At 35.8% G+C, this 22226-nt stretch overlaps 1 protein-coding gene across 1 annotated transcript in view; it reads left to right on the top strand.

Moving 5' to 3' along the window:
* The window catches only part of PTPRQ (protein tyrosine phosphatase receptor type Q), a 127349-nt gene that overhangs the window by 63026 nt on the left and 42097 nt on the right, over window positions 1-22226 (top strand). Inside the window, exons 41-45 of the mRNA XM_064419609.1 lie at window positions 109-250; window positions 1853-2122; window positions 11662-11994; window positions 18194-18315; window positions 21798-21984. Of these exons, the coding sequence (XP_064275679.1) occupies window positions 109-250; window positions 1853-2122; window positions 11662-11994; window positions 18194-18315; window positions 21798-21984 (1054 nt within the window). The remainder of the gene's footprint in view (window positions 1-108; window positions 251-1852; window positions 2123-11661; window positions 11995-18193; window positions 18316-21797; window positions 21985-22226) is intronic.

A 22226-nucleotide genomic window follows, 5' to 3' on the forward strand; every position in this document is an offset into this window, starting at 1 on the left:
GAGGCAAAACAATGGCTGGAAAGCTTCTGTTCATTTCATTAGGTCCAAGATGAAGGCTACAATGTTTCTAGAGATTAATTGTGTACTAATAATATTTCCTTCCCTAAGAACATTTCAGGTTCAAACCATGAGGCAAACATTGTTGGATTAGAACCATACAGTCCCTATTTTATCAGTGTCTCTGCATTTACCAAGCTTGGGAATGGCAATCAGTTCAGTAATGCTGTCCAATTTACAACAATGGAATCAGGTTAGATATGACTTTTTCTAAGCTGCAGTTCTGAGAGTTTTAAATATATTTATATTTGTTTTCCTTTTATGCTTGAACACAAGTCTTCCTCTTCTCTCTGAAGAAAACATAACCTAACACTATCTCATTGTCTCTTGCCTGTGTAGCACCGATTCACATTCCTATTGTAGACTATGTTTGAAGTCTGATTTCGGAAGTGTAGAATTAAAAATGTCCTCATCTGAAATGAGAGGCTTACATGGCTACTATAAATCTTTTAATAGCAACACAGATAAAGGGAGGAAAATTAGATAGGTATCAGTCTTTGGAGATCAAAGCAAAAATTCAGATCTCTATGAAAATAACTGAAACATTAGCAGTATCAAAAGCAGCTGAACAAAAGATTGGCAAATGAACTGGAAATTATATTAGACAAATAGAAATTTTTAACTTTTTTTTTTTAGAATTTATTTTAGGTAGGAAGATAGCCACTAAAATTGAAATACATAACATTCACTAAAGAGAGCCTGTGGGTTTGTGAAACTGGCTGTTGTGCAAAACTGTATCTCCTTTACCACATCAGAGCAACCCCCAAACTCTGCAAGAGCTGTCAGTGCCAGGGAACAAACACGGGTTACAGGGCTCCCAGTTTCCTCTACACTGTTAGCAAAGGGAGCACACCTCAAAATAAAAAGATCCCATATGATGACTACAGGTCTGCTAAGATCATGCTTCCAGTGAAGATTCTTTCCAGAACTGGTAAAGAAGAGTTTCTGGGGAAGAGTTTTACAGTTTATTGTACCAAAGAGTTGAAACACTGTCAGAAATCTGGACCATCACTGAGCTGGTTCAGTTTGTCTGTTTGACTCCTGCAGCTGAAGGTGGTCCTCTTCAAAAGCCATGGTCATCCATCAGTTGTTTCTTTTCATCACTGACATTCCATACTTGTGGTACTTTCTTCATGTCTCTTTAACCAATTGTTCATAAATAATATCTCTATTTTCAAAGTGATTGTAGTATTTTCTACCTTCATTATATTTCATAAGCATTAAGAAAAATTCTTTTGCCACAACCAGCAAATAGACGGGAAACAATAAATTGAAAGAATTTATATGAAAGCTCTGAAATCTGCCCAGTGACTTCTGTACAGAGAAATGTAATATAGTGCCTGAAAGAAATAAGGCTGACAGATATATAAGAAAACAGATAAATAAGGAACTTCTGCTGTTGATGGTGTTGCTATGTGTATGGAGTAGGTATATACAGTATGTATACTGTATATGTTATAGTACACTGCGTTTAATAAAACGTAGGGAAATATGAGCAAAAAGTTTTTTTGGGGAAACAAAAATGAAGCCCACAATTAGGAAGAAGCCAGATAGATGGCCTCTTCTCTCTCAAGTACTAACATCAGTCACATTCATAGCAGTTGGAAAGTAACCATCTAATGAGGACAAGGTCATAGTTTTGCTCTTTCAATGTGTTTTTTTATTAATTTGTCTGACACTGCAGTGTTTGACTCTTGCTATGAACACTGGGTTTGCTTCTCTAATGCTACTGTTGTGTGATTACAATTCCAGTTGTGTGTGCATGTTAATCTTTGGTGCCTGTGTGTCCTTTAAGTGCCAGATGCTGTACAGAACATTCGTTGTATCGCAATGAGTTGGCAATCGATCCTAGTGCAGTGGGACCCTCCTGCTTCAGCCAATGGCATAATTACACATTACATCATAGCAATTGAAGGAAATTCTACAAATTTTTCATCTTATGATACACTGCATACTTTTAGAAATCTGCTTTCCAACGTTACTTATCAAATAAAAATAAAAGCTGCAACATCTGCTGGTGATGGTGAAGAACAGATATGCAATGCCAGTACACTTCCAGAAAAAGGTAAATAATTATTCAAGTTAATTTTTTGTTTAATTCAAATATGACTATGAAACAAGCAGGCATGAAAAAACTGTTTCCATACAGGGAGTTCAATCATTCTGTTTATATTTCTTTCTAATAGTGAATGAAGAGAAACAGGGCTTCCTCTTTCTATTGTTTTAGAACACACCTAGTGATGAAAATAAGTTGCCATTTTTAAAAGCACAGTGAGAACACCTTTTTCTGTGTGAGTTTGAATAGTTATTTTATTAATTTATGATCACCTATTACTTTTTGTTGTATAATATCTGCCTCATTCCTAGTGTATTTAGCAGATTTGAGACTGTATCTCTGAAAAAAATTTTAGGAGTGAAATTTTTGTTGTTTTGCTTTTACTAGCAGACAATGGTATGAATTCAATAGCAATAAAGCTGTTCAGAATTCAAGAAATTGAGAATTTAGCCTCTACAAGCAAACTTTGTCATAACTTTTCATAGGTAGGTTTTTTTAAAAGAAGACGGGAAATTGTGAGCTAAATACAAAGGAAAACATAGACAGGTTTTCTGGGACTGAAGCAAAAAATTGTTACCCAAAGTCTGTCTTCCTTTTTCTCTCCACACACACACACTTCACACTTCACCTAATCTTGGTAGTGCTCTCACTTGACATGTGAAACATGGAGATGATATTCTTTGCAAAATATAATTAGTTCTATGTGAATAGCTGTGTACCTATCCTCCAAACTGAAAGTGGAGAGGAGCTCAAATCTGAATCCAGGAAACAAAGGCCTGTTTGAGTCCTCCAATCAGGGGTGATTGTTACTCTTGGGACTATTTCTTCTAAATTACAGGAGAAGTTACTGCATTTAGCTCTTTTTTTGGTGTTCTCTTAAGTGAGATTAATTTATGCAATGGAGTTTAGGAGGTCTCTATTTCAGAAAAGCTGGGTAATTAGAAAACACAGGGGTGGGATGGAAGAACACTACTGTACCTCAGAAGCTTAGAAACCAAACCTAAGCTTTTGTAATACATTACTCCTAAGTTTTTGAATAACTTAAAAGATGAGTTGCAGCACTCATATATACTTCAGCTGAAAAAGTGAATTTTCTCAGATCTGTCAAATAATAAACACAAGACTCTGTGTCAGGAGCAAGGTTTTGGTTCAGAATGACAAATGGATGGGAGCAGCTTGCCTATGCAGACTTGGTTCAGACACCGAACTTTCAGGAGATCAGACTAACCCTTACTCTTAGAATTCCTGTTCCTTGCTTCCTGAGTGGCACACACCTCCACTGGATCCCTCCTGTCCACAAAGCCTTGGTCTCCCATTATGAGCTTTGATTTCCAAATTTCTTACAATTAGACTTGTGGATGTGCATGTCTGAATTAATATAGATCACATCTGTGTTGTGTGCTGAGCTACTGCTGCTTTGGTACCAGATCAAATGGATGAGCTCCAAATGAGGACAAGCCCCTTGCTGGCATATTTTGGCCAACATTGTGAAAATAGCCAGGGTTGTACTTTGATGACTGCCCCGCCTCATGATACAGTCTATCCCACTAAAGCCTGGCCACATCTGTTATTTGAACTATGACGTGGCACATTCATACACATTTATGATGAACATTTTCTGTCTAAATTGGCTTCCTTGTCAACAGTTCCCCCACAAATGCTGCCAGTTTGTGATCCCTGATGGTCCCATTCTGTCCCAGAACCCAGGCAATTTAAAACTTATGCCTGATCCATCTGTCCTCTTGTTTGCTCAGAAACTTCTGTTCATCAGCAGGGCTCAAAATCCAATTTTAGAAAGGCAAAGGCATTGTTTAAGTATTAGACATGAGCATACTCTTACACAACATTTTACAGTGTTGGCTGGAAATAATGTAGTGAGCTGAGCTGCTGTGCTCGATGTTAGATGTGTGTGTTCCTGCACTTCTGGACCTTTCTCAAATGCAGTTAGAACATTCAAAGCTTTCTTTTACACCATGGCTGCTGAGCAGCCAACCCTCAGAGCCAGAGCAAGACTGAACCTGGGGATAGAGTTCAGACTTGTAGATAGCTGCATAGGAGGGACGTTACCCTCTGGTAACACAGGAGAACAGGAGACTTCCTTGGATCTTGGAGGATGGGGGAAAGGCTTCTAGCACTGTAAAAGAAGCCTGACACCTGAGAAAGTTAATTGCTGGGATTTCTGAGAAATTTGTGATTGGATATTAATTAGTCCTTGAGGAAAGACTAAGAAAGCTGTGGATTAAGTCTGGGCTTTAGTGAGCGACTGGTAGTGTCTTATATCCCTGTTATAAGGAGTTGTGCTAGCAGGGAAAAAACCCCAAACCAGTCTTTATTTTGACTTGATAAGACACAAACAACATTTGTTTTATGTGTCTTATCCCTGGGAGTTTTCCTAAGTGAAGGACTGTACTTTTTGCCACAACCTTTGCACTGACCCTTTCTTGCTTTGTTGTTGCTTAGTCATATTTACAACAAACTAGTTATTATTAGGACATTTCCTTAGCTGTGTGTTTGCATGAATTGTTTTGTAGTGACTGGATACTAGGAATTGGAGATTCATGGATGGGAATGGAAACAGTTTTATAGCTGTTGTCAGCCTCTTATTTATGGTGGTCTAAGATTAGTCACAGAATATGTAGCCAGCACTGAGTCACTGACAATGCATTTATTTCTGACATAAAGTGAAATCGAATTTGGCTCAGTGTCTCACTGCATAGCATTTGACCTTTAAATTCTTGGCAAGATTGTTTGCCTTTTTTGAGGTAAATCTGTTCATATCTGGGTACAATTAAACATGAATCATGAAGTTTAAATTTATGAGGAGATTAGTAGTGTTTTTTTCTAATCTAGTTCCATTGTCATGGTAAACCACCTCTACCAGGCTGCAGTATGTTATAAAAGCTGTCAGCTTTGTAGTGGTAGTATTAGTTTGTGATTAAGTACATTATAAGGGATATGAAAGATAATGTAGTATACGTACACATGCATAAATGAGTTAGGATTTTATGACTGAATAATGTCTTTGGATAATTTTCAAGATAATGCACATACTAAAATAAAATTTCATTAAGGTTGAGTGAATTTTTAGAAGCAAGAGAGAGCCATAAAATAGTAGCAAACTTCTCCCAAAGACACACTAAAGCTGTGAATATTCAGTTAACTCACAAATCTGGGACAAGTGTAACAGTCATTCAGTTTACAATAAAAATAGAACAATTAAAAAGCCACTTAGGGGTATGCAAAGCTTGAATAATTAAAAAAAACCAACCAAACAAAAACAGCTTCTTCTTTAAATTTTTTAATTTAGATTTTACTTTATAGACTTTCCTTTGTTTTCTGAGTATGCTAATTTTAATTGTTTATGTTAATTGTTAATGTTATTGATTGTGTTATTAAGACACACAGAGTAATTCTCCCACTTCTCCCCCTTACTGCTAGTCATACCTGATATTATACCAGAACACAGCCTAACAAGATGTTGAGGCCCCCACTGTACTCTGGGGACAGTCCTTACTATTTGTTTTTTGATAAACAGAAATGCATTCATAATGACTTACATTTAGAAGAAATATGGCTAGAAATTTGCCCAAGAAGCATTTTTTCATTTAACCTGGGCTTCATTTTCCAGCCCATTAATAACTTGTAGCTATACACAGAAGTATGCCTTGTGAATAACGAAGAGTAGTGCCTAAAGGAATTGGTGATGGGAAAGTTTCTCAAGTCTTTTGGTGGGGAGGTGGCTAATTAGCATCATCTTTTGTTATACGTGCACAAAGTGTCTTAACTCTCTGCACTCAAAGTGTTCTGGATTTGTATCTCCAGTATGGAAGTTCCCATTGGAAAATGTGGGCTTTTTTAAATCAAAACCTTTGAGAAGCACAAAGCATAGCAAGAGCTTAAAGCCATCTCCACATCCAAGGAAATGCTGTTTCCTTCACCATAAATCCTTTTCTCGGGATCTGGCAGTTCATGACAGCTCTGAGCTGGAGTTGCATGATTTTCCTCATTAAGTAGTGAAGAAAGTGACAGATGACTGTGATGTACTGGAAGAATATGTAAACCCATGCCCTCAAGGGTTCTTAGGGCTGCAAGTAGGATGTGCAGTGCGGGTGGTTTGCCCTGGTTATCTTGAGGAATCAACCCGCTGAAGACCCACTGTATTGGAAATGTCAGAGCTTCAGTCTGCCCTTCCAGTAATGCAGAAAAGGGCTGTGTGTTTCACATGTTCAATCCCTGCTGCAAGTTTGCATTTCAAAATTTTATTAAAGTAAAATCATCCAAAAATTGTAGAGTGATTTAGGAATAAGAATCTTTGAAACACTTCTTTCCAAGATGACTAATTTTTTTCCCAGGTGTAATTTTCTTTATGTAATTTGGAATTCTTTACAGCTTATGATTAGTTGTTTTTAAATTTAAGTTAATGGCTGTGAGGTTGATGGGAAGTTTTCACTAGAAAAATGCAGTATCACTTGGATACTGCCAATGAAATTGTACTGGTGTGGTTTTTATAAGAAAGTTGATAAAAGCAGATGATTCATATAGCATAGGATAAAGGAATTTTTGTATTTTTTGTAGGGATTGGATCAACTCTGCATTAGTATATAAGAAATGGTAGTGACATATATGTACAAAGCTGACATGGATAGCATCTACAGGTCAAATACAAATATTAACTGAATAGCAGACAGTGTTTTGGTTTAATGGAAAGCTGAACATTTAAGACTTGAGTACAGGCAGCTTTTCACTACTCTTTTTAGCTTAAAAAAGTTAATTTCTCTCTAGATTTGCATGATTTTATTTTTAGTACTTAGATCCCACAGTTGGACACTGAGTTTTCTGATGTACTAAGGACTGAGAAACATGGTCCATAGAGGCTCTTTTAAGATGTGCTCTGAACAGTGCAATTTCATTTAAAGCATGTCTGATAATGTAAGTCCCAAGTAATGGGAACAATAGTCTACGTTTTTTTTACATTTTTATATTAGCAAAATAATTTGGGTCCTATTCATGATGTACTTATTCATACTGAGCAGGACTTTGTATCATGATGAGTCCTCCTGAAGTTAACATTCTACACTCTATTAGTATTTAGTAAGATCAGGCTTATCAGCTAAGCCCATGGAACTCATTTGTGTAACTAAGCTTTCAAAAGAGAGAGATAATCAATACAGAATATTTCTTTTTAGTTATTTCTATTTTCTGAAGACTTTTTTTGGTGTGTGCCCACTGCTGTCGGTTCTACTTTGTTCTTCACTTTCCTCCTATTGATGCTCTTAATACCGCCCAACAGACTTCTAGGCTGCCGCAGTCCTTTTAATCCAAACTCCAGCTACAAGCAGCTGTTCTGTAGGCAGGCTTTTTTTTATTAACTTTGTTAGGAACTATGCCATATCATATTACTGTCTTCTGTTCACGGCCCGTGCAGCTGTAGTTGTTGCTTTCCACAAAAGTCTCCACAGAAAGCCATAACCTCTCTTTTTTCAGCAGATTTGTGTATGTGTCCTTTGCTGCCCTTAGGTTATCTTTGCATTGTGAATAATGGTTTTTGTTAGTTTAAACCAGTTCTATTGGCAAATTTCAGCTTGATATGAGTCTTTCCACTGTGCTAGTGCTTTTTCTACCAAGAATTTCCTTTTATTTATGTTATCAAATAAAAACCTAATCTAAAGGCAGTCCACCAGCTTTGCAAGGGCTGATTAGCATTGTAGCCAGACAAGCATAGGGCCAAGATCTGCCAAACTAACTTCTATTCAGGAGTTTAACTTTCTGTCAACTTCAGTGAGAGCTCAGGCATGTAAATAGGTTTTAGGAGCTTAAAATCCCATGCAGATCTGATTTCAGTTACTTTTCATTGAAATTTAGGCATCATATGAACAATGGTAGATGAATCTGAAAATACCTCATTCCTCTTCCATTCCAGAAACTGAATTCACCAGCATTTCATGGTTAGCCTCTCTGCCAGCTCCCCGGCTGGCTTTCAAAAGCTGAATTAGAAACTATTACATGGAAAATTAGGTGGAATATATTGCACCAAATGTTTCAGACTTAGAAAAACTCCCTATTCCAAGAGATAGTTGAATTATAGCAAGCATAATACAATAGGGAAAGACTGTGAGATACGTGATGAGACTTAAGGGATCCTATGTATGATTCTTGGGAAATTTAAATTTGGGATTAGGATGAGAATTTCCACTAGCTAATCAGAGCACAGTCCTCCAAAATTAGCTTCTTACAATACCACAATCACAACTTTTTTCATGCCTTTTCTTTCAGTGCACCTTTCGGGAAATTTGGATTAATAGTACAATTCCCATTAGTACATATCAAATTGTCAGTGCATAAGAATTGATAATAAGTCTTTATACAGTTCCAATGTAACCTGAAATAATAATTGAAAAATATGCACTTTTTGGCTTCCATAATTTTTAGTGTGAACAGTGATCACTTCATCATAGTTAAGTCATGTTTAGAAAATTTAGACAAGCTGCATGATTACTCTAGGAAGCATGGAATGGTTTGTTCAAATCAGTAACATCTGTGGAGAGAAAAAGTTGGGGGAATTTTAGTCATTCTTGAGGAATGGAAATCTGATTTTCCATGCTAGAGTAATTGTAATCCTCTTTGTATCTGTAACCCAATAGCATAGCTGTCTTGAAATTGTCTCTGAGCACAATCACCAAGTTCAAGAGACACTGTGCCACTGGGTGTCACTGCTCTTCACTGTGGCCTTAGGACCAAACCTCTGATCTGCTCCAGTTTCAGGTCACATCTTTTCATTTGTTCTCATGAGTGGTTACATTTATTTTTGATTTGCCTATGTAAGGAAGGAGACAAAATTAGCTTGATTTTAAACTGACTAAAGTTTAAGGCTCTGATTTAATTTTAAAGGTCTGTCTAGGGAATGACAGAGAAAATTTTACTGTGAATTCTGCTGACTGACCCTTTATTTTTAGGTTCAAAATATTTTGTTTATAGGGTCTTCATAAACTGGAAAAAGACAACATGAAATAGTTATCCAAGCTTTTGTGTGGAAGAAGAAATTCTTGTCTGATTGTCTGCTATCAGGAAACCTGTGGTTTTCATGTAGTGTTACTTACTGGGACAATCCCAGGTGTTACCTTCAGCCTTGTGAAGACAATGTGTATGAGTGTCCTCAGCAGCCAGTGGGAAAAAGGAGAGATAGAAAGAGAAACATCATTTCTCCACCCTCCATTCTTCTCCCACTTTCAGCGAGCTTGTCTCTTTTCCAAACACAAGGAGGGCTAATAGAGGCTGGATTTATTAGAATTTGTTAGTCTGCCAGAGAGACCACAAATCAGAGCCACCATCATTTTGCCTGATATAATTTCTAGTTCTGTGAAAGCCAAGCATCTTTTCCTTCTTTACTGCAAAATTGCTATTTTTTGTGTCATCATGCATGTTGAAAATAAGGGAATCAGGGGCTTTCCTTCAGAAGGAAAGGCCACCATGTCTAGACAATGGGCATTGCTCTTCCTACATCTGTGATCAGCCTCTTTAACCTGCCTTGTTTCACCTTCAGAGACTGCAGTTGTGCCACCAGGGCTTAACCAGCTCCACATTTGAGCAAGTGAAGGCATATATTTCCACCTTCCTACTAACACCCAGCAACTAACCAGTTACTATCTGCTTTATGGCAAATCGTAGCATCTGTGTTGAAATATAGCCCACTAATTAGTTTTCTATTCTATCCCACATTTTATCATTATCATATTTGGGTGTGTAAAAAGTCGTATTTTTGCAGTATCTTAACAGATATTAACAGCTTTCATTACAACAGAGTAGAAGATTTATGGAGGAAAAATTATTTTCTACTAACCATGTAGTAGTATTTACTAACCACGCAGCATTTTTCTGCCTTTATTTCCCATAAAGTAGTAGTCAAACTAGGAAATTTCTTGTAATTTACACTAATAGCTACTACAGTTTATAGAATTGCTATGACAATATTGCAGTTATTATTTTGAAAGGGAGTAAACTAAGTATTACATCTCCAAATCTGAGCAAGCAAAAATGGTACTGCATGTTTTGATGTTTTTTACTACTTTCTGTACTTATCTTCATGCTAATATCAGCAGAGAAAAACAGCTTTAATTTTGTTAGGATGGAGTATAATGGTGGAAGTTGTCTTTAGCAAAGATTTTTTTAATATAGTTTGCTCTTGCTCTGTGTCTGGTTAATGTGTAGCAGGATGGGAGCCTATGTTGCATGCTGGGGTATTGCATACTTGTGCATGACAGCTCAGTGGAAGAACAGGGGAGGGCCTGTGGTTCTCTGCCTACTCCCTCTCCTACAGACTCCACCTGCTTTGGGATCATTTGAGGGGTTTTTAATTTCTCAACCTTTTCATCAACACAGCTTTGTCTGATTCAGAATTTCTTGTTAAACATCCATATTTAGTGGAGAATTTTTAGCTTATTATATTTTATGATTTAAATAAACAATTTGTTGCAGACAGAAGCAAAGATCAGATATTCCCATGAGGCTGAAAGAAAATGAAAAGGAGTGTTTTCTCTTTTTTCCCCAGTAACATTGGTCTGGGATCCTTTTCCTCTTTATGTAAGCCTTGGGACTTCTTCAGTTTCAGTCTGAGGATGTATCATGTGTTTTTCTTTTACCAGTGATACCTCTTCCCCCAAAGACTCTAAAGCACTCTTTAAATCTATGTGCATACAATGATTTCTGAGCTGATTTTTCTGCAGTTTTTTTGCCATAGAGTATTAGTATTGTCTTACAGAGTCTTAGAGATAATATTAGCTTTCTCTATGACTATGTGATATGGCACAAAACCATATGTTGCAACTGGTCTGTGAAATCTGGGAGTACACTGCTGACTCAGTATAGACTGGGTAAATGTGTGTACATGTATATGTATGTACATACATGCACTGCTTCCGTCTAATGAATGTGAATATAGCCTGCATATAAAATAAATGGAAGCAAAGTTTGTGGGAAGTTTATTTTTTATCTTTTATTCAGCTGTTTCTCTTAATGTTCTTGTAAAGCACTTCTATAATGCCAGATAAACATATTGCATGTATTGATACTTTTCATTTCGAAGGTGAAACAGGAAACTTACTAAACTTACCTTGATGTGTTGTGTGAGGATTTCATGTATTAGCAAGAAAGAGGAAGACACATGAGTATTTCTAATTGAGAGGTGAAGAACACCAGTTAGAACCCACAGTAAAAGATGCTATGGGTAGCATAGAAAAATAACTTTGTGTAAGTTATTAGTTAAGACAGCATCCCAAAAGTGGCAGTAGAAATGTCACACCTCTCAAAGCTGGTCCTCCATCCCATGCCTGAAAAAATGTTTCTTTATTTCAAAACCTATAGTAAATGTATGCTACATAAATATGTACAATGTGATTTATGCCATTCGAAATATTGCGTATTAAATATATAAAGCTGAAACTTGGTCTTTACATATGGTTATTAAAATATGTTTTCAATAGTGGATAAAAATCATATAGTTGCAATCACTTTTCATTCAAATTAAGGTATCTTACAAGTGTTTTAATCTGCAGTTCCTAGTGCTCCCAGGGATATTGTTTTTTCCAATGTGCAATCAACAAGTGTGACCTTGCATTGGAGATCACCAAAATCTATCCTTGGCTACTTTCAAAACTACAAGATTACCACACAGCTACAATCCATCCACTGCAGTGACTGGGAGGCTATGGAATGTATTGAATATGAGAAGCGTCAGTATTTATATGAAAATGTCCTGGATGACTGGATAGAAGACACAGTGTATGGACTGAAAAAATACAGATGGTACAGATTTGCTGTTGCTGCCAGTACAAATGTTGGTTATGGCAGTTCTTCACCTTGGATTTCAACTCAAACCCTTCCTGGCTGTAAGTACGGATGTCTGCCATGTCTCATAATGCTATAACAATGTGATGTTCATCTAAATAACAAGAACTCTTGTTAGAAGTTATTTCTTCATAGACCTACAATACTGGTGAAATCAATAAGGATTTATAGCAACCCTTGACCTACAATATATATATATGTATGATATAAATTGTGTGGTAGGTATACATACCCAACACTGATATTTCAATGTATTTTATGTACTCTTTTATATTTACTGCTTACCCAACAGTATTTCAATCCTCAGCTGTACTACACGTGTAGACTTGGTAAGTCTGAATTTTTGCTAGTATGAGTTGATATGCCATTTTTCAATACGATTTCACCTGTGGGGTGTGCCAATGAAAAAAGTATTTTTTTAAAATTCTTTGGCTAGAAGTCTGTTCATGAAGTTGTAAAAATTTCCTGAAATGCTGTTGTGTGTTTTTGGCAATGGAATTTAAGCAATAGCTTCTGAGGGATTAAGATTTCTTTCCAAAACCATATCCACCTACAGAGTTTACTAATCAGAGTAGCCATGTGACATGTACAGGATTGCCATGACATATATTAGAACAATCATGCCTCAGCTGAGGATTTAAGTTTTCAAGTAAGAGAAGAGGTAGTTGTCATAAATAAGTCAGCACAAAATATTTGAGAGAAGGGGACATGAAACATAAATTATTTAGGCAGTTGTCATGGGAATATATGACCTTCCCTACCAGTTTGCAGCCATCCTAGGATAAAGAATATCTGAAATTTGGCCTCTGTAGAACAACTGAGAATCACCATGGATTGCCTGACTTAATCGCAGCTCTTTTAGTAATTTCCCCTTTCAAAGTAATAATAATAATAGAGCTACCAGGTACTTAAAGAGCTGTGTGCCAAGCACTACACAGTGGTCCAGATATTTACCTTGTCCCACTTAGGTTTTTATAATCATGTGATGTGTGGACACTGTGATAGTAAACATCATAAGTAGTCCTTTGGATTGAGAAGTGTTGGAATCAGCTGCAGAGTCATTCTCATGTGCCCTTACTTTCTTTGTCCAGTGACTCATGGGGAAGCTCTGCCTGTAAAACAGTGCAACATTTTAAATTAAGTGGAAGAAAAAAAACCAACAAGCCCAGATGGAGCAGAAAATAGATAACAGAAGTTCTGCACAACTTGAGAAACTCTTGAACCAGCAGCTCTGGGGAGATTTCTTTCTATTAAAATGATAGAACTCAGCTGCTGATGTATGCAAATACTTTAAAAAATTGTTGCTGAGTTTAAAAAAGTTAGGGATTTAAACTAGAAGGGGAAGCAGATAATGAAAACACATATAATTGCATAAAGTTAGGATGCTTTTTATTATTTCCTCTTCAGAGAGTGATGATTTGGTTTAAGAGAGAGCTAGTTTCCTATCCAGCTCCACTGAAAAGATGGTAGTTAAAAGTATAAACATCTCAATAGACTGCAGCCCTTTCCACACCAATTCAGTGTCATTCTCAGCAGTAGGTCCTCTGTGTGTTCTATTAGATAGTTTAAAAGTGGTGGGTCGAAGGTATAAATATTCCACCAGTTCTTCCAGCCCAATGTCTGGGGCTGCTGACCTGTATCTGTAGTGATAGAAGTAGGCAGCACTGCTGCCTATGAAACACACCGCTGTGGAGACAAGGCAGCATAGGCACTATTCCAAATGTCATGTCTGGGCAATGGTCTTTTTCCTGGGGTAATGGCAATCAGCTGAGGAGGAAAAAAAGAGGAAGGTGACATGACACATCTGGCAGCGTCCATGCTTCAGCAGTGCTGGGAGCCTCCATGAGCACTGGCTGATCTTTAGCAAGGGCGGGTTTCTATTTACCTTATGCTTTTCAAAGCTTAGTTTTTAGAATTGCTGTTAAAAATCCCCTCAGTTCCACCCTTTCTTTTGCAAAGGCTACGGCCTATATCAGGAAAGAGAAATTCAGAATGCACCAAGCAGATTCGGCACTGTGGACAGCCTTGTAAAGTGTATGCAGAAAGCAGGTGTTGATCTCCCTCTCCTCTCCCTCATGAACAGGGCCAAGCATCCTCTGGATTAGCCTGCTGATACACAGCCAATATACATGGTCTGTTAGGGCTTAAGAGTGCTTAGCTGCTATGTAAAATACCCTGAGTACTTAGCCCATAAAATCAATGGGAGTTGTGTTTGCACATTTGAGGGCAGAAGTTAGGCACTGTTTCACTTCATTTTCAAGAAGTGCCTCTGTAAGAAATGTAAGACATTGTTTCAATGAAAGGTAGAGTTACCTTTGTTATGAAATAATAGTCAAAGGATTTTTTCTTCATAATTCATTGGATTCTCAGAAATTTTTGTTTCTCTCAAGCATAAAGAAAATATTCAAGTATTATATTCAAAAAGTTATTTATGATCATATTCAGGAGGAGCATATAAGGTGAAAACAGACTAATTTCCAGAATATAAAAAGAAGAAACCTCAAGAGCAGCAAAAATTACATAAAATAATTACTAAATGTTTTTTACAAGTTCTGAGGATTTGATTGTTGTGCTAAAGCAGAAATGCCTAATAATTCTGACTATCCAGGGAGTAAGGTGAGGATCTTAGCTGTTTATTTCAGTTGCTCATTATGAAGAAAAATGTAAGACTATAGGAATTATTTTCAAGATTCTCTAACTTATTTGCAAGTTTCAAACAAAAAGTAATGACAGTATTCAGTACTGAGAGTGGTTATAGAGTTACTCTGAAAATATTATGGATTGTTAGTGCAGCCCAGTTCTCACCTCACACAGATAAACTATTCAGCCTTCTGTCTTGCAGATTATCCTCACAGGAACTGTCTTACTGTCTCATAAAGTAGTGTGATGGCGCCATTATTATTACGTAGCTGATTGATTGCCCAAGAGCCAAATCTATTCTACAAGATTAAATATTTCCATCATAACTTAGATTTATGCAGTTACCAGCACAAAAGATCACAGTGCTGTGTCACAGTAAGGGAAAGAGCATGTGTTTTCCATAGCTATGGAAACTTTGTTCCTTCACACCTACACTTACCCCATGTTTCATTATTACATTTATGAGGAGAATAAGATTGGCTGAACTTAGGTTTTCTGAGAGAAAAATAATGGTGGAGGGTCAGGATTAGATGGAAAATGAATGACAGTGAGATCACTGACCTCATTTTGGATCTCATACAGTTACACAATGCAATTCTTTTTGGTAAACTGCCAAGTTCCCTAATGCCAGCATACACTGAGGTACAAAGGAAAATCCCAGATGTTCCAATGTCCCGTGAAGGCCAGGACATACAAGCATGGGGCAGAGGGTTATGCTTCTCTTTTCAGCGCCTTCTTTCCCAATCCTTGCTGATAGCCAGTTGCTTGCTATGATTAAAAAAATGTTTCTGTGTGATGAAAAGTAATGAGATTTCACGTCTTGTTATGCGTTCTTTCTTCTGGAAAGCTTGTCTGGGAGAACTTGTTTTTCTTTGTTTGCTACACTTCCTCAAAAGTAAACATTTGAAAATAATTGTGGGCTAATATAAGATAGAACTGTTTAAAATTAGATAAAAGCAACCTAGATTATTAAAAATTAAATAACTGAAGCACACGCTTTCTTTATGCTGGGAAAGGAAAAAAGGAGCTGATCCTAACAAAACTGGCAAGCAAGAATTTCTGTTGGAAAACTGGAGTATTCAGTCCTATTTTTGAAGATGGGCTATCCAGACTTATCTTCAAACTAACACACTTAACTGCTGCCTTAGCATCAGGACACAGATGGATGGGAAAGATGACCCTGACCTCCATAAGACCCACATTCCTGTGCAAGGATAGAAGCATGATAATCAGGAAATGATGGTTATTAGTTACAGAAAATGCATTATTGTGAAAACCAGGAGAAAAGTGCTTATGAGAGGAAGTGATTGGATTATGGGGGAATGAGAGAATAAGACTAGGTCATTTCTCCAGAGTAAATTGCTGTGATTTATAAGAGAAAGGGGGTAGTGATATCATGGCTTCATACTGACCAGATCAATTTCACAAACAAACCTAAATCAGAATGCGGCAGTTATCCCCTGAATCAAACACAGATTTAAAAAAGATGTTTTTGTAAGACATAAGACATGTCAGATACCTTTAATTTTCTGGTTTTCTCCCCAGTTACACATGTAATTTCAGAAAATATTCCTACATTTCAGTATGATTTGGTTAATGTTTGATATTTTACTTTGCATAATGAAAATAAGCCACATATTAATGTTTAGATGTACTTTAGACAAGTAACCTAAATATAGCATACTCAATCAGAATTTTCTTGCAAATAACCACAAATACATCAAGTATAAAATGCATATGGAAATGAATGATATAAGTAGCTTCCAGACTGTATAATTTGTAGATGAGATTATGCTTTAAAATTATTTCACACCATCTAAGGCATAACTGCAGAATCCATTAGTTCTATAAAAAAATGGGAAATTGTCTTTGGAAACTTGGTTGGTTTGAAAACGAAGGCCCAAGAAGCTATATATATATAATTTTATACTGTTTTTCAGAAATTTCCTTTTGCAATAAATATCATTGCTGCAGTTACTGGAAGCATTGTTTACACTAACAGACTGGTAACAATCCTGACATGCATTACCTGAAAAATAAAATTTGTGCTTATTCTAATTTTCAGGGACTGTGCTTGCCCTTGTATTTTGTTTTATCTTTTGCAGCTCCCCACTTGACAGCCAGCCTTTTCTGAGCACGCTCCTCTTTTACCACCTCTCATGTGCACTCAGTTCATTCAGTTACATTGTTCATTCAGTTGTTCCATGCTCTTCAGTATTTTTGGGGACTGCTTCCAATGGTTGAATTTGATCCTGCCTATGAAGTCTTGTATATTCCTGCTAATCCCAGCACAGGAATCTAATTCCTGTATCCAACATCCTAAACTCATTTTAGCACCTCACCTAATCCCAAATATTTCTCTTTTATTCTGCAATGATGGTGCCAAATTTTCACCTCCATAGTGCAAAATGTTATTGTTTTCCTCATTAATCTTTCACACATAACTGCAACAGTTACAAACTTCTTTCCATGTTATTTTCCTACCCTGTGTTCTTCCCGAAGAACTAAGCAGCCTTGTACAACCCCCAATTTTTTTCCTCATTTAGCCCTCTTAGCTAATGATTAATAGTGGCAAACTACATATTCATGTGTTAATCTTGTTTAAGAAAAGAGACCACATCTTCTGATTAGCATAGGTATGATTGCTTTAGTAATTTTTTATAATATACTATTCACTGATATGGATATTTTTGCGGTAGAGTGAAATGAAGGCACCGTGAAGTAAAGTTCTGTAAATATGTACAAATATGTTGTTGTTTTTTAACAGGCTGCTCAATGATACTTTCCACGGTTGTCTTTTTTTTGTAGTACATCCAAAAACAAGGCACCCTGAAGCCAAGTTCTGTGATTGTCTACAAATCTGTTGTCATTCTATTCCAAATTTCATTTTCCTGAAATTTAAATGGTTATTATGAAAAAAATACCATTTGCTGACAATTGCTGAGTTGTTATTATGATTTCATTAATAAAAAAAAACTAGGTTAATTCACATATCACCTCAACAAATGAAAATTTTAGGGAAATCTCATTTCTTAATGTGAGCATTCTTGACCTCTTGCAATTCTTACCAGTTTTTTTGTTTGGGTTTTCTGTATTTTCTCAACATGCTAAGAATAAATTGAAGGGAAATGTAGAAACTTATTTCTACTTGTACTTTCCGATAGTCCGTGAAATTTTTTCTAGCTTGCAGAATTTGATGTCTTTTCACAATTTTTTGTTGTTTGAATGATTCATTTGACATAAACAAATATATTATGCTTGTCTATTTGTATTAATATTTGCATATATTATGCTTGTGTCAGGTGAAAGACTTATAAAGAACCTGTAATTAAATAACCCTATAATCTCAATTTAAAATGAAGTTGTAGGCAGTTCATACTCTAGAATAATTGTAGTGGTTACAATGAAAGATGTATTTCTCAATCACATGGTGTGACTTATATATGAAAAAAGAGAAAAATTATAGTTATTTAAGCAGTGTGTAATCTTAATTGTGTGATAAAGTTTTATTTTCAAACCTCTACTGGCCATTAAAATTATACTGGGTTATTTTTTGTGCACTTTGCTGTCCATGATTCACATACACATTTTTTTCTACAGCTCCAGATGGTCCTCCAGAAAATGTGACTGTTGTAGCTACATCTCCTCACAGTATTAATGTCAGCTGGAGTGAACCTGCCATCATTACAGGACCAACAAGCTACCTCATAGATGTTACCTCAGTAAGGCAACCCTGTTTTACTCAGTGGTTATACAGATGGTTGGGGATACCACTGCAATATTGCAGGACAGATATAAGTGGGTTGAAAACCATATAATTGTGTCTATTTCCACAGAAATTCCACATAAGAATTAATTGTACATTTATTCATTTATTAATGGAGGATGCATTAATTGGCTCATATTAAAAAACATGCTAATAAGAGGTGTTGAAGGGAAAAAAAGTGTATCTATAAATGTATACAGGAGAACAGTAGTTGAGCTTTGTGGAAGTGGACCTCTTTTTAACCATGATTGCTTTTTCTTCTTCAAAGGAAGGAAAGGTTCATCACAGTGATTTTAGAAACCAAAGTGGAGAGCCTAGCAAAAGGAAATTACTTGTACAAAGTTACACGGCACCAGAGGGCAAACTTTAAAGTCAAGCTAAATTTCCCTCTTTGCACTTGGTGTCCTGTCCATCAGATTAGCTGTATTTTGGTAGCAAAGTAATAAGACTTTTTTCTCCTTGATCTTTATAACCAAAAAAAAGCTGACATAAGAGAATAACTCTAGTGGCTTTTCTCTTTTCATCCTCTACTGCACTTACAAAACTCCTTAAACCCACCATTAATAAACCCCATTTCCTGTCCTGTGGCAAGACAGGCATCTTTCTAAGTTCAAGCCCATGAGAAGTAGGATATAGGTTCCATGTTCTGCCAGGAATTATGCAGACAGGGCTGTAAGTGAAAATAGGAAGTAGCTTACCAGATGTTACCTAGGAAAAGTTGCTGTTTACAGTTTCAAAAATTTTGAAACATTCTGTTAGATAGTAGGAAAAAAGTCTACTTCAAACTATTTAAGGCCTTTAAACAGAATGTTAGGTTTTCTGAGAAGACAGTAAGACTATGTGTGTATATTTAATTTTTCTAAATCTGTCATAAGAATTACAGATCTGCTAATATAATAATGCTGAGATATTTCTGTAACCAAAATGTCTAAGGAGATCAGTAAAAAAAAAAAAAAATTAAGCTACTCAGAAAAGTTGCAAGAGAGAGTAATGTGCAGTCCTGTAATTTTCTCTTCCTCTAAGTTCATTGTACAACATGCAGAGAGAAATCTGCTCAGGTTTACTGCAGCAATAGAATGGCAGGATATAGGATGTATGACAAGGGGAGGACTTACAGGGATGATTGCTTGGCCCAACGGGTAGGTCACTAAAAACTACATAGCAAGTTTTATTTCTTCTCTAATGAAGTTAGAGAGGACTTCTTCCTTGTAAAAAATTCCTGTCATTTTTGACTAAACAGTATTTTAGTGCATCAGCAGGAAAACATTTCATGGTTTTTATAAAACTTAAAAGTCAGTATTCAAAGCTTGAATTTTTGGGGGTTTAATATTTTATCAATTTGCATTGAAACATTTCCTCTCTGTCTGATAATTCCAAAGTTATAAATTATATCATCTCAATCTACACTCTAAAATATTATAAATACCTTATCAATATAAGTTATAATAAAACTCCTGAAGGAAGATGATCTATGGAATGTTCCGTGTGAATTTGTCAGGATTTGAAAGGAACTTAACTGTTTTAAATTTTCAGTTTGGAGAACCAGTTTTGTTTTTACAAAATTCATTTTTTGGGGTTTTATTGAAGTATATTTCAGATAAGCTGGTTTATGTTTGTGGATTCCCTGTAATTAGATGTAGTCTGTCTGATGACTGGCACTACAGGTGCCAGTTCTGGAGAATTTTGTAGACAAACCTCTTCCTTCCTAAAGACCAGTAAATCTGTCTCAATCTTTTTCAGTGAAATTTTTAGTACATATTTTATTGTCCCAGTGAGAAAGTTTTATGAAGACTCCAAATTGCACAAACTTCCAGTATGTATAACTTCACTCATTTTTATTCTCAACTGAGTATATTTAAATATTTATAAAAATAGTATCATAGAACAGAATAATTCAGGTTTCTCCTCTGTTATATACTAAAAGTTAATAACTAGTACTCATAACTCAATGTATTAGGATTCTGCTTAAATTACTAGGATGTGCCTTGCAGTTTTAAGAATCAGAACTGCTAAAAACTACTCCATTATTTTTCCTCCTAGTCATGTTTTAGTTTGTTCTACTATAATTCTGAATAAGTACTTCTGAATAAAATATTCCTGGAAATAGGTAAGGAAAATGGAACTTAACCATTAAACTTCATGGAGAATAGAAATACATTTAATGATGTAGTGCTGTGATTGTACTTTAGCTGTTGGATAAATAGTTATATTTATCAAGAACAGATTCTTGATAGGCAGAAAGAAGAAAATGTTTCAGCTCTTGATGGCCATCCCAGGAAATGAATGTCTGTGTAATTCATCAGAAAGTTTAGTTCAGGTTAATTCTCAGTGGGGATATATGCCTATCTGTCAAATAAATGGTACGCTTGAGCTGTTCTAATGTTTTATCAGCTGCATTTAATACAGATTTTGTTCAGTGGGAAAACTACTGTACAGCTACCTAATTCTCTTTTCAAATTACACACAGAAGAAACGATAATAAAAACATTATTAACTGAAGCAAAGGGAATATACATAAATACAATTTTGTAATTGATACTTCATGAAACACTAGAAAAGCACCAATTTTTTCCTTTTTCTTGTTTTTGAAGATACCATTAGAAGTGATTAATTGGATATAAAGTCCAACCCAGGAGATTTTTCTACAAAACTACAGATTATTTGAGATGTAAAGATGAGAGGTATCCACAATGTAATTCAACCTGTAGCCTGCTCTAACACGGAAACAAGTGTACCTGAAGTATTCCTCAAAAATTATTAATTGTCTTTTTCATGTAATATTCAGTGCTGAAAACTGCTCAGCAACCCTCAATACATTATGTTAGCTTATAAATAAATTAATAGTCATGGTTTTAGTTATATTTTTAGGTATATCAATGCAGATGGTGTAGTTTTTAATTCTAGTTGATTTTCGTGTAAGTAACATCTTTATTTGTATGTTTGTGAACACTGTAAACAGTGGTTATCTTCAATTTATTAACATCCTTTTTTGTATTTTAAAGTCATTACTAGGTCTCCTGTAGTCCTCCCATTTTTAGTATGAATCTTAAAGCTTTCCAGGTTTTCTGCTGGGAGAATTAATCTTTCCCAACTCTCTCATAAAAAAGAGCTTCTATTAATATATCCAAAGAAGAATTGCTCTTTCTGCTGTTGCATCAACATTATGTATTGCTGCCCAACTTTCTAATTGTATTCCAAACAATCTTCTGATATATAGATGCTCATCTTCTGGATCTTTTGATGTTTGATGCCTGTTTCAGGTCACTATAACTGCCTGGCCCAGTGTCTCCAAATTGAGACTCCTTGTGAACCCTTCTATGTAATTAGTTAGGGAAGTGGAAGAATAAAACTTAAATAAGATATTCAAATAATAATTTCCTGCTTTTGCTGTTTCAAGCCTTGTAGCAACTTTATTTTTATTTTACTGTTTTTTTACAGGTGGATAATGACAACTATAAAGCTCAGTTTTTGAAGACAAATGAGGAGGATAAAATGTTAGAAATTTCTGATTTGAAAGCATTTACAAGGTATTCTGTAGTGATCATTGCCTTTACGGGGGATGTTAATGCTGCACTCCTAGAAGGCAAGCCTAGTTCCCCTGTAATTGTCTCCACTTTTGAAGCAGGTTTGTAATTTTTTTCTACTTTACACAGATCAAAGTTCACAGTTTTTCTTTAATTTGACAAATACATGAGGACTTTGAACACAAGGTGGGCTTTTAATACAGATTTGTCCTCACAATATTTTTTCTTTAATATTTAAAAGGCTGTCAGACAACAAAAAAGGGATGGTTATAAATACAAAGTTTTACCTTTAGTGACACTGGGATCCTACCTTGCTCCATGTAAAATGTGGATATGTGGAACA

Source organism: Passer domesticus, chromosome 5 (assembly GCF_036417665.1).
Source record: "Passer domesticus isolate bPasDom1 chromosome 5, bPasDom1.hap1, whole genome shotgun sequence".
Lineage (NCBI taxonomy): Eukaryota > Metazoa > Chordata > Aves > Passeriformes > Passeridae > Passer > Passer domesticus.